The following is a 12,327-nucleotide window of genomic DNA, read 5'->3' on the forward strand; positions in this document are numbered from 1 at the left end:
TATCTTGCGTAGGTACCCACATGCCTCTTCATGTGGGTCAGTAAAGGTAACCTCTCTCTTTGTAGTCTTACATTTCTAGGATAAACATGGGATAAAATTCAGACAAGTATTTTCAATTTTTTTTGCATCTTTCTCAGAAGAAAGAAATTGTCAATGCTAAGAGCCGAGTACTGCTTATTATAACCTATAATCACAGCTGTGCTTCATAGAAAAGTCAATCTCTGCAACTTTTTATCTTGCTGAAACATCGTTCCTGTGATTTGTGTACAATTTTTACTTTCCTGAAAAAGCATACAGTCTCACATTGAGGAAACAGTACCCCTTGTGTTTGCTAGTGTGGGATCATCCATGAAGGGACAGCTGAATGAATTAAGCTAGTTAATGCTCAGAAACTGAGGAGTAGCAAATTTGGATGCTATTCTTTCAAGGCAGAATCAACAGGCACTGATTTTATATCTAAAGTAAAATTTATGCCTATCAGTTCATTCTTTTCTCAGCACATAACAAGAGATAAATAGGAATACATCTCTTGCAAAAAGAATTGATGGAAATTGGTAACTGAGATTTGATGTAAATGGCAAAGGAGAGGAGGGAGTGAAAAGACTATGACAAAGAGTTTGGACTGGAGTAAGAGGGAGAATGTTAATTAGTATTAAGGAAATATTTAAAAAGCAAATTTAAGAGAAGACTCAGGAAAATTGCATGGTTTGTTGAGTTCAAGATGTCCCTGGCACACCAAATTGGGAGTATCCATAGATGTTCATATACTGAGCCTGGGGAGAGAGATTAGGTCCACAGGTTTTGATACCAGCTGCTTATATATGAGGGAAGCCATCATTTAGTGCTGAGCGTGGAGTGGGTGAGCTTGTCTAGAGATCCTACTGAGGGGACGTAGAGCAGAATCTTGGAGTGAAAGAGGAAGAGAAAACAGGTGCTACAGCAAAGAAGAAACTATCAGATGGCAGATTTGGGAGAGTGTCATAACAAGAAGATGAAGGAGATGGTGATGTTGAAGAATGTAGGAGGGAGTCCACAGTACCAAGTGCTTTGCGAAGATTGAGAATGATTTCATTATTCAATCACTCGAGGAAAGATTATTACAATCTTCTCATACCTTTGAATCTCAAAGAGGCTATCATTTGTAAGTTAATCTATACACAATATCATACAAAATATTCTACATACTGTTAATTTATACAGAACAGCCAACAGAGCAAAACATACATCTGTGTTCCATTTTTAGTATTTATAGGGTGCTATTTGTAAATCACTGATGAAAGAACAACAGAAGAAGAATGTATAACAATTGCTAAAACCAAAAAGGTTAATAACATTTAGTCACATTCATTCCATACTTAAAGCTCATTGAGTTTGTATTCTGTTCTTGGAATAGCTGAAACAGAGAAGGAGACAGCTGAGCACCTAGATCTTGCTGGTGTATCTTCCCGGCCAAAAGATGCGCCGGGAAGTAGTCCCTTCCAGATATCTCCGCCATCGCCAGATTCCAAAAAGAAATCCAGAGGTATCATGAAACTCTTTGGAAAGTAAGTAACAGAGCACACAAATGGAGTGGGCTTTGTATTATATGTTGCTCAAACGTAGGAGTAAATGGAAAATTGGCGGGAAAGAAGTGTGAAACTTTAAGTCTTTTGTGTTCCCTTTATGGAAGGAAGATTGTGATCTGGCATTCATTAACTCATTGGGTCTCAGTTAACGTTGAAATCCAAGTATCTGTTCCGACCATACATAAGCAATGTTCTGATTAAAGTCTAAGGTCTCTTCAGGTCTCATACAAGGCAACGTGGTATTGTGTCTTCTGTTCAGACTTAGGAGAAGTCAGTCAACTACATTCAACCCAGATGACATGTCTGAGCCTGAATTCAAAAGAGGAGGAACAAGGGCAACCGCAGGGCCGCGACTGGGTTGGTCTCGAGATTTGGGACAGTCTAACAGGTGAGAACAGCCGAATGAATGAACTTTTTACATGTCTACTTAAGTGTCATGGCCGTGAACACCTGCGATATTAGTATTGTCCCTGGGTTGGATGGTGGAATCCATTGCTTACTGTTGTGCCTAGCGAAAGGGTCCATCATCTTTATAGGGCAGTGCCATTTGGCATTGGTTGGTGAAATCATGCAGAAGATGGGGGGCTCTGTGAGCTAGGGGAGGGACCAGCGCTAAAGTGTCAGCAACGTCTCGGTTGGAATGATTTTTGGACTTAAATTTGACAGAGAAAATAATTACTGTAAGTACTCTAAAGCACAACTCTGGAGAGATGGGATAGCATAGTCGTTAAGTTCTGGACTGTTTGGATCTGATTTCTGGCCTTACCACTTCCTATAACCTGGGTCACCTTGAGCAACTACTTCCATGCTCTGTGCCCTTGTTTCCATGGTGTTAATTAGTACATTCCCCAAAAGGTAATTGAGTTTATATGCATTAAGTATCTGGCAAATGGTAACTGTTCAAGCAACATTAATGACTAATGGATTCTGTGAAAGCACCTAAAGATGTAAATTCTATCAGAATTACTAAATTTATCAGGACCTTGTGATGTTTTCTCTGTTAAGACTCTGTTAACTTTTCCTTCACTCTTATCCCAATTTAGGGCCGGTTTGAGATTACTACACTGACCTACAAGAATAAAGAGGGTGGGGTTGGCAAACATCTAGTACAAATCATTGATACTAAATCTTTTGAATGTGATAATGGGCTAGAAACCCTTTAAACATGGTCCCTCCCACTCACGCAGAAGACTGGACCCAAGTTTCATCAAGGAGGAAACTCTGGCTTTCTTCAAATACTGGAGTCTCGTTTGCCATATGTTCTCTTTGTACACAGTAGAGGACTTCCTTGTGCTTTAAAAAAAAAAAAAAGTCTTGTTTATTTACACATTTTTTTTTCAAAGAGGAACGCACTATGTGTCAAAGTAAAAAACCAAAAAACCCAGAACTTTGCTTTGATTACATTTTTCTTTTGTTGTTGTTTACATTTTTCTATACTCAGTGATGGCATATTGCTCTCTTCCCATTGGTTACCACCTGGCGAGAAACCGTAATTCTGCTAAAGTTAACTCAAGTTAGACTTGATTTCTTTCAGTCTAACCTAGTGTTTTCTGTTTTGGAATTCAGTCTTCAAGCAACATTGATTGAAAGTAGCACAGTGACTTGACTTGTTCTTTCAACTTGGTTTTCTTCCATATGACACGTTCTTGCACAATCATATTGAATCTTTTGTAGTTACATTTGAAATAAAAACCATGGTCTTATGAGGTAACTTTTAACTCCAGTGCCATTTCCTCCTCCAAATATATCCTGAAACTTTCCATGGTCAAATGGGTACCACCAGGAAATTCCCATGTCAATTCGATATATAGTTGTTTAGTCTTGATGATAAGTCACAGGGTTGGCCTCTGAATTGTTTTTCATGCAGTTGTTCCTTTTCCTACAGTGACTTGGACATGCCATTTGCCAAATGGACCAAGGAACAAGTTTGCAATTGGCTTGTGGAACAAGGCTTGGGGTCCTACCTGAATTCTGGAAAGCATTGGATTGCATCTGGCCAAACACTTTTGCAGGCTTCTCAACAAGATCTAGAGAAGGTGACTACTTCTCTGTTTGTTTAGACAATGGATACTGAGAAAGAGACTATGAATGTAGGATTTCTAGAAAGGGGAGTGGGTGGAGCCAGTCAGTACTCTTGAAAACATTTATGTTTTCTGCTTCACACTCTTTTTTTTTCTTTATTTCATGGACTTAACAAGAAGTACCTGGTCTTAATGGTTCTTTATGAAACATGTAAGCCACTGGGCATTTTAACGAGAAATAGTTGTATAGACATAATAATAAACCTTAAGCTCATATTTCTCAAAATCATTCTGTGGCTTAGCATGGGCCCCACTTCTCAATGTAACGTATGCAATTCAGCTTTACATTAAGGGGGAAAGAAAAGGAGCCTTACATCTTATGTCTAATTATTTAACATTTCTTCCTAATTATTTAACATTTAGTACAAAAACAGTAGAATTTTTCTTTTGTGTGCTATAATCCCAGTCTTGCGAAGGAAGGAGCCTAGTAGGGAGTATAGCATGCCACTAAACTAATTGCAGTGGTCTTGGCTTTCTAGAGGGCTTTTGTTCAGCGACATGTCACTAGCCTGAGTTAGTACACTGATTTAATGTGATTGTTGACTCTTTAACACTAGCTTCCCTTGGGGAGAATTTGCATTTTTTGCCAGTGGTATCCAGCCCATATTGACAGAATTGTAAAGCTGGTGTTTCTGTTTATTATTTCAGGAACTTGGAATTAAGCATTCACTTCATCGAAAGAAACTCCAGCTGGCACTGCAAGCCCTGGGATCCGAAGAAGAAACCAATCACGGAAAGCTGGATTTCAACTGGGTCACTCGTAAGAGGGTTCATTCATTTATGAATGAATGAATGAACGAACAAACGAATGAATGAAAAAGTAAAGCTGCTTTTTCTTTTTAATCATAAGTACAGGTGTTCTGTGCCTCACTAACAACACTGATTTCTCTCCTTTAGGGTGGTTGGATGATATTGGTCTCCCCCAGTACAAGACGCAGTTTGATGAAGGACGAGTAGATGGTCGAATGCTCCATTACATGACTGTTGTAAGTGATTTACTCCCAGTTTTTTTTTTTTGGAGGTGGGGAAAGGTAAAATTGTTTTTCTCTGAGAAACACAGAAATAGAGTGAGTAAAATACATTGTTTTCAAAATGATTCCACCAGGGTTTGAAGGTGTTGCCTTAACTTGAGAAGAGCAGTAATATTTTCTGTTAAGTTGAAGTTGTAGGATTTGATGATTGCAACACCACTGGGAGATTTGAAACTCTGATTTAAGCTATGTGAAACCTAATCTAAACTAAGCTGTCCATGGGGAACCTGGGTGGTTCAGTCAGTCAAGTGTCCAACTCTGGATTTCTGCTCAGGTCATGATCTCACGGTTTGTGAGATCAAGCACCATGTTGGGCTCTGTGCTGACAACACAGAGCCTGCTTGGTATTCTCTATCTCCTCTCTCTCTCTCTCTGTCTCTCTCTCTCTCCCTCTCTCTTCCTCTCAAAATAAATAAATAAACTTTAAAAAAATAACTAAGCTGTCCAGAAAGTTGATTTTATATATATTCAACGATGTACAATTGAGGTGCACACTTTGCATAAATGTTCTAGTATGTGAATTATATGTAATAAAGATGTTTAAAAACTAGAATGTAGAGTTTTGAAGCCCTGGCAATTTCTGAGTTACACATGCCTATATGCAGTATCCACTCAGAAGAGACCGTCCTTCTGACCTGACACCTACAGAGACTTGTCTTCTCTCCTCCCTTCCACTTTTGAGACTATTACCTGAAACTTGCTTCCTTTCCCACTTCAGCTCCATTTGACTAGGGCAGGAGTTACCAGGGTAAAGAAGAAGTAGGGTGAGGTAGACCACCTCTGATTCCTTCATTATTGTTTCTTATTTTTAGCCTTCCATCCAAGAGGTGGAAGGACTTGTCCCTACTTTACAACAGTGGGGAGAGACAGATTCCAGGAGAACCTATTCTCGATTCCATAGGACTATTAGTGTACTATTACATTAGATGCTTTTATTTAAAGGGCCTTTTGTCAGCTGGGCTCTGGAACCATCTACCATAGTATCTTCTTTTAAATAAGTTGAAATTTTCAAACACCAATTTTTTCAGGATCAAATTTGAGGTTCATCTGATGGGCTTTGTTTTCTTCTGTGTCATTGAACCCAAGTCCATACCTTGGTGGGCACGTAACGTATACCTGCTTGAAATAACACCCAACATGTGGTACATTGAGCATTTACTGTGTACCAAGCACTCTCTTGCAAGCACTGTACTCATATTAATACTCAAGTCTCAGCAGAACTTGAGTTAGCACTCTTCTTGTCCCCAGGTTTTAGACGAGGGAAAGAACTGAGAAATTGAGTAACTTAGCCAGCTTTCCACAGCTAGAAAGTGGTAGAAAGTCACAGAGCATTTGAACCTAAGCTTTTTCCAGATTTCTGCTCTTAATGCTCAGCCTAAAACAAATTTAGTAAATTCTTGCCTGCCCGTCTAGGTATAGGTTTGTTCCTGCAGGAATGCGAGCAGATTCAGGCTTAAAATCACAAAGGAAGTGCATGTAACTTTTGTGGCTATAAAAGAATATATTATCTTAGAAAATTTGACCCCAGGAGTTCTAAGTCACAAAAAATCTGTTTTTAATATGGTACCCTGGGTTGGATCCTGGAACGGAGAAACGACGTAGTGGAAAAACTGGTGAAATTTGAAGTCTGCAGTTTAGTTATCATTTTTTATAATCTATGTTAACTCCTTCGTTTTGATGACTATGTCATGGTTATGTAAGTTGTTAATGTAAGGGGAAGCTGAATGAAGGGTATATGGAACTTTGCTCTGCTTTGATAACTCTTCGGTAAATCTAAAATTACTTAAAAATGAAAGCTCTTTTTAAATCTAAAAAAAGTCTGGTTTGATTTAAAAGAAAATAGCCCCTACTTTTAAAATCCCTTAAGCTAAAATAATTAGCCTTGTATTTACATTTCAATCATTATGCATTTAAATTTTTTTTTAATCTGGTACTTTAATTAGTTGAAAATAGCCCACCTGGGAATGTTTTGAATGGGTGTCTCACTCTTAGATTAAAATATGTGAAATGCCCTTTCTAACTTACCATAAGGCATTGCCTTTAAGAAATTTATCCAGAAAATTTTCAGGGAAAAAATGTTTGCTCAGTTAGTAGCCTTAAGAATTTTAGCTGATTGTCTAATATTTTTATTTAAAAACTATTTCTGTAATAGATCTGCCTCCCCTTCCAACCCTCCCCCCCCCCCCTCCCAAGAAGCATGCTATCAGTAAGGTGTGCCTAAAATGGATGTTATTCTTGTTTTATTTTCTGGGTGTGTTTGGAAGTAGACTGGTGCTTATCTTGACACTGCCCTCCACATCACCGTCTGAAGTAATTTGTTTTGGTGTGATTGGTATGTTTGAAACATTCCCAGTAACCACAGACTGGCAAAAGGTACCCTTTCAAGGAACTGGTGGTGCTCTATGTGGCTACTTACAACTTCTTCTTTTTAACTCTCACCAAAACCTTTGCATTGATCAACATAAAGTTTCCAAAATTATTCACAGCATCTGCTAGTTAAAGCATAATAATCCAGAACTAGAGATTTTTTGAAGCTGGGGGAATAGTATAGCAGAGACATTCCTCTGGTCTTCCCTAAAACGGTGATGTGCCTTAGCTCAGAAAACCAAGCTGTGATCATCAGTGAACATCATGTGCTCTTAACACATCACTTCAAAGAGGATCACTTTTTGCAGTGACCCAGCAGGTGCTTTTCAAAAATGTTCTTCAGAGCTGTGGAGTCCCATGGTCCTATCTCAGAATGTCTGGAAGAGAGAGAAACAGGTAGAAGTTGGCTTCTGTTGGAACATTAATTTTTTTTTTCTTTTTAATGGGGTCCTGGAGAGGATTTTGTTTGGAACAGGAAAAAAGGTTTTGTTACTAAATAAAAGGTTTGAAAACACTGACAAGCACTGGAGGCATTTTGGTTAGGGGGCTTTTCTACTTTTGCTCAGGTTTTCTGAGATTTCCCTGAGAAGATCCTTAGAGCTCAGCGAATTCCTCTTTTTGTTCTTTTTTGCAGGATGACTTACTGTCTTTGAAGGTTGTGAGTGTGCTGCACCATCTCAGTATCAAAAGGGCTATTCAGGTCCTGAGGATCAATAACTTTGAACCAAACTGTCTGCGGAGGCGGCCATCTGATGAGGTAGCACCTGGGGTTCAGATTTATTATACAGCCTGCACTTTCCATGCGTGAGACTGTGTGTGTGTGTGTGTGTGTGTGTGTGTGTGTGTGTGTGTGTGTGCAGAGCAAACACCCATTTCTTTGTGGAGTCTGCAGGAGAAGCTTCTGGTTTCCACAGAGCTTCCAATCCAACCTCATTACTTTCTGGGGCTTTGTTTTCCTACCTTCCTTCCATTCCCCCCATGACAGCTCCACCTGTGTAACTAAAACACAAAGATTGTTTAATTACCCTTCCTCCTTTTCTTGGGTGTATTTTTCTGCTTCCTTAAGCCACAGAGTTAAAAAAAAATTTTTTTTTTCAACGTTTATTTATTTTTGGGACAGAGAGAGACAGAGCATGAACGGGGGAGGGGCAGAGAGAGAGGGAGACACAGAATCGGAAACAGGCTCCAGGCTCTGAGCCATCAGCCCAGAGCCTGACACGGAGCTCGAACTCCCGGACCGCGAGATCGTGACCTGGCTGAAGTCGGACGCCTAACTGACTGCGCCACCCAGGTGCCCCAAAGCCACAGAGTTAAATATCACTACAAAGACTTGGTTTTCTTGAGGCGCCTGAGTGGCTCAGTTGGTTGTGTCCAACTCTTCAACTCTTGATTTCGGCTCAGGTCATCATGTCACAGGTCATGAGTTCGAGGCCCATGTTGGGCTGTGTGTTGATAGCGTGGAGCCTACCTGGTACTCTCTCTCCCTCTCTGTCTCCCTCTCTCTCTGCCCTTGCTCCCCCCAAAATAAATAAATAAATAAATAAACTAAAAACAAAAAAAAAAGACTCGCTTTTCCTAAAGCACTGCTTTATTAGTTTGTAAAAAAGCTTGAAACCATAACATGGATGCCTTAAAACAAAATTCAGACCAGTAAATACCTTTTCACTCTTTCTGTAAACACTGAGTGGGACATCAAGTAACTGCTCTTTGCAGCAGACTTTTTAGAATTTGAAGTTTTAATGTTTGGAATCCCATCGTCAATGACTGAAGCTCTTGGTGTTTGTTCTCATAGAATAGCATCACCCCGTCAGAGGTTCAGCAGTGGACCAACCATCGTGTGATGGAGTGGCTGCGCTCCGTGGACTTGGCAGAATATGCCCCCAATCTCAGAGGCAGTGGTGTTCATGGTGGGCTCATGGTAAAACTCTCTTTTAATTTAAAAATTGACTTCTTAGCATGTTGTTTCCATTAGTCTCATGAGTAGGATATTATCAGTTTGCTTGTCCCTAGAGTCACCTAACTGAACCCTCTGGTACCATTTCTAGTGAGTCTTTACTTTCTGAGCATTTTTTCCCATGGTTTTTCTTTATGTCATATAACTCTAGACCAGATTTAAACCTGTTTCTCATTTATTGTCTCTTATGTTGGGTAAGAGACACTGGCCACTGGCCCTCATATGATCATGTTTTGAAACACCTACAAACATACAGATTGTATTTCTGCACGTTGATGTTGTGCAAGGAGCTGGCTTCCAAAGGCATCCCAGAGACCACTTGAGAGAGCTAGAAGCCCTAACTTTGCTACTGCCTGGATGTCAGGACCAGCTCTACTTCTCACTAGCTTAGGCAAGATAAAGAAAAGGTGTATGGCTTGAAGATCGAGGTTCATACTCGGTCTATCTCACTGGGTAGTTGAGGGGTCATTGGTGATAACTAAATGAAAGAGCTTTGCAAATTATAAAGCACAGGGCAGACGTACATGGTTTGTGGTGCCTTAAACAATCTTAATGTTTCTTCTAGGTTCTAGAACCTCGTTTTAATGTAGAAACAATGGCTCAGTTATTGAATATCCCACCAAGTAAGACCCTCTTGCGAAGACATTTGGCCACTCATTTCAACCTTCTGATCGGTGCTGAGGCCCAGCACCAAAAGCGTGATGCCATGGAGTTACCAGATTATGTACTTCTAACAGCCACTGCCAAAGTGAAGGTTGGTCCGAGCTTGTGCCTTCTAATAATTGCTTAAAGCAAAAACTAAAGCGGGGGCTAAGTTTTTACCCATCTGGGTCAGGCATTTTTGTGGGGTTTGTAAAGTTTTGTGGATGAATTGATAGTCCGTCATTTTTTTTTTAATTTTTATTTTAAAGTTTATTTCTTTTGAGAAAGAGAGAAAGAGCACAAGTGGGGGAGGGTCAGAGAAAAGTAGAGACAGAACCCCAAGCAGGCTCTCCAACATCAGTGCAGAGCCTGATGCAGGACTTGAACTCACGAACTGTGAGACTACGACCTGAGCTGAGATCATGAGTCAGATGCTTAACTGACTGCACCACCCAGGTGCTCCTGATAGTGCATCCATTTTTTAGAGTAAGTAAGAAAATGCATTTTTGAAAGTTTCTTTTTGGGGGCTTCTTTACTCAAATCATTTATTTTATTAGCGTTAACAGTAACGAAGAGTATGATGTTGGCATGCAGTCAGTACATTGCGAACACAGAGAGTTTGCAACTTGGGCTCAACTATCGATTGCAGTTGTTCTGTGGATAAATCCATTCTAAGAGGAGGATTTCTTCTCACACAGATTCAGCTTGTCTGGCTTACAGTTGGCCAGCCTTGAAAGTTAGAAAAAGATACTTAAGAAATGATTCAAGGTAGACCAGCAGAGAATGACTCTTTCCAGATTGACCCAGATTCATGGGTCATACCAAATTCAGATTACTTTTTCTTCTTTTAAATCATTTCTCAGTGGGCGGCACCTGGGTGGCTTAGTCGGTTGAGTGTCCAACTTCTACTTAGGTCATGGTCTCACGGTCTGAGGGTTCAAGCCCCATGTCAGGCTCTGTGCTGACAGCTCAGCCTGCTTAAGATTCTGTGTCTCCCTCTCTCTCTGTCTCTCCCCCACTTGCACTTTGCCTCTCTCTCTCAAAAAATAAAGATTTTTTAAAAAATTAAAAATCATTTCTCTGTGCACTCTTCTGTGTCTGTTATCTCAACCAACTTAATGTGGAGGTAGGGTTTATCAGCTTCTCCACAAATATGTACCAAGTTCTTTATGTACATACATATAATGCTTTGTTGTTGTTGTTGTTGTTTATTACCTCCTCTACCTTCCTGATACTTTCTCTTCAGCTCCTTTTCTCCCTTAAAAGTTGTACTGGATTTGAAACGTCTAAGAGATTTTGTGGTACCTAAATTCTCAGTATCATGGGGCACCTGGGTGGCTCAGTCAGTTAGGCGTCTGACTCTTGATCTCTGCTCAGGTCATGATCTCACAAACTGTGAGATGGAGCCCTGCTTTGGGCTCTGCGTTGACAGCATGGCGCCTGCTTGGAGTTCTTTCTCTCCCTCTGTCTCTCGCTGCCCCTCCCCTGCATGCACTCCCTCTCTCCGTCTCTCCGTCTCTCTCTCTCTCTCTCTCTCTCTCTCTCAAAATAAATAAAATAAACATTATGAAAAGAAAATTCTCAGCATCAGCCTGATCACCATCTGCTTATGGAATTTCTCTTCCAAGTATCACTGGAAGTTCTGTCTCCAAATGAGCGAGGATTCTTCTAACAGCCACCAATCCTGTTACGGAAGCATAACGGGCGTCTACGATAATCATAGCTTCCCCGAAAAGAAAATACAAGTCAGGTCCATTTTCTTGTGCTCATTTTAGATGGGAAAACCTTGCAAAATTGGATTCATCTCTGAGACATCTCATTGCATGAAGTCCTGTTTAATCAAAACCAAGGCTCTTGACATTTTTGACTTTTCACAGTGACTACCTGGCTAATTGGTATGAATGAGGAGAACAAGCTTAGTCTTCTGAGCTTCATAATAAGGATTAGTTATCATACTTGGGTGCGTCAGTCATACACCCAGGATGCTTTTATGTTTGTTACACCAATGGAATCATCCGACTGATTTTCTCTGTAGTTGGAATGCATAATTACGCATGTTATTGATCTTTTGCCACATGAATTTTATGAAATCCCTGTATGTTTGCTCTTCTTTTAAAGCCAAAGAAACTGACCTTCAGCAATTTTGGGAATCTGAGAAAGAAGAAACAGGAAGATGGGGAAGAATATGTTTGTCCAATGGAATTGGGACAGGCATCAGGAAGTACATGCAAGAAAGGATTTAAACCTGGTTTGGACATGCGCCTGTATGATGAAGATGAGTTAGACCGGTTAGAGCAGGTAAATGCAACACTGTATACGAAAGTTCCTCCAGCATTGAAACACTAAATGGAAACTTCGTGCACTATGTCTACTAATCAGTTTTTCCTCAAACACCATAAAATAAAGATAATGATAAGGTAATAGTCAACAACTTCCAGATTGCTTACTATGTTTCAGGCACTCTCCTGAGCACATAACATATATTAACTTTCATGGTGACCCTAAAACCTACAGAGCATGGTTATCCTCATTCTAGAGAGAAGGAAACCGAGGCACAGATTCAGTAACTTACCCAAGATAGAAGAGCTGCTAGAAGAACTGGGATTCCAACTTGCCAGGCCAGCTCCAAAGCCTGAGCTATTCACCTATGTTATATCGTCTCTGTGTGAAGGAAATCTGTGTGTTAA

At 40.1% G+C, this 12,327-nt stretch overlaps 1 protein-coding gene across 11 annotated transcripts in view; it reads left to right on the plus strand.

Annotated features, from left to right (window-relative positions):
- The window catches only part of PPFIBP1 (PPFIA binding protein 1), a 179,917-nt gene that overhangs the window by 164,490 nt on the left and 3,100 nt on the right, over nt 1-12,327 (plus strand). For all 11 annotated transcript variants that reach the window (XM_011283858.3, XM_045061589.1, XM_011283855.3 and 8 more), the window contains 9 exons: nt 1,394-1,544; nt 1,825-1,953; nt 3,451-3,601; nt 4,295-4,406; nt 4,544-4,632; nt 7,679-7,801; nt 8,837-8,962; nt 9,564-9,752; nt 11,759-11,938. In XM_011283858.3, coding sequence (XP_011282160.2) covers nt 1,394-1,544; nt 1,825-1,953; nt 3,451-3,601; nt 4,295-4,406; nt 4,544-4,632; nt 7,679-7,801; nt 8,837-8,962; nt 9,564-9,752; nt 11,759-11,938 — 1,250 coding nt within the window. The remainder of the gene's footprint in view (nt 1-1,393; nt 1,545-1,824; nt 1,954-3,450; nt 3,602-4,294; nt 4,407-4,543; nt 4,633-7,678; nt 7,802-8,836; nt 8,963-9,563; nt 9,753-11,758; nt 11,939-12,327) is intronic.

The sequence above is a fragment of the Felis catus genome, chromosome B4 (genome assembly GCF_018350175.1).
Source record: "Felis catus isolate Fca126 chromosome B4, F.catus_Fca126_mat1.0, whole genome shotgun sequence".
In the NCBI taxonomy this organism is placed as follows: Eukaryota; Metazoa; Chordata; class Mammalia; order Carnivora; family Felidae; genus Felis; species Felis catus.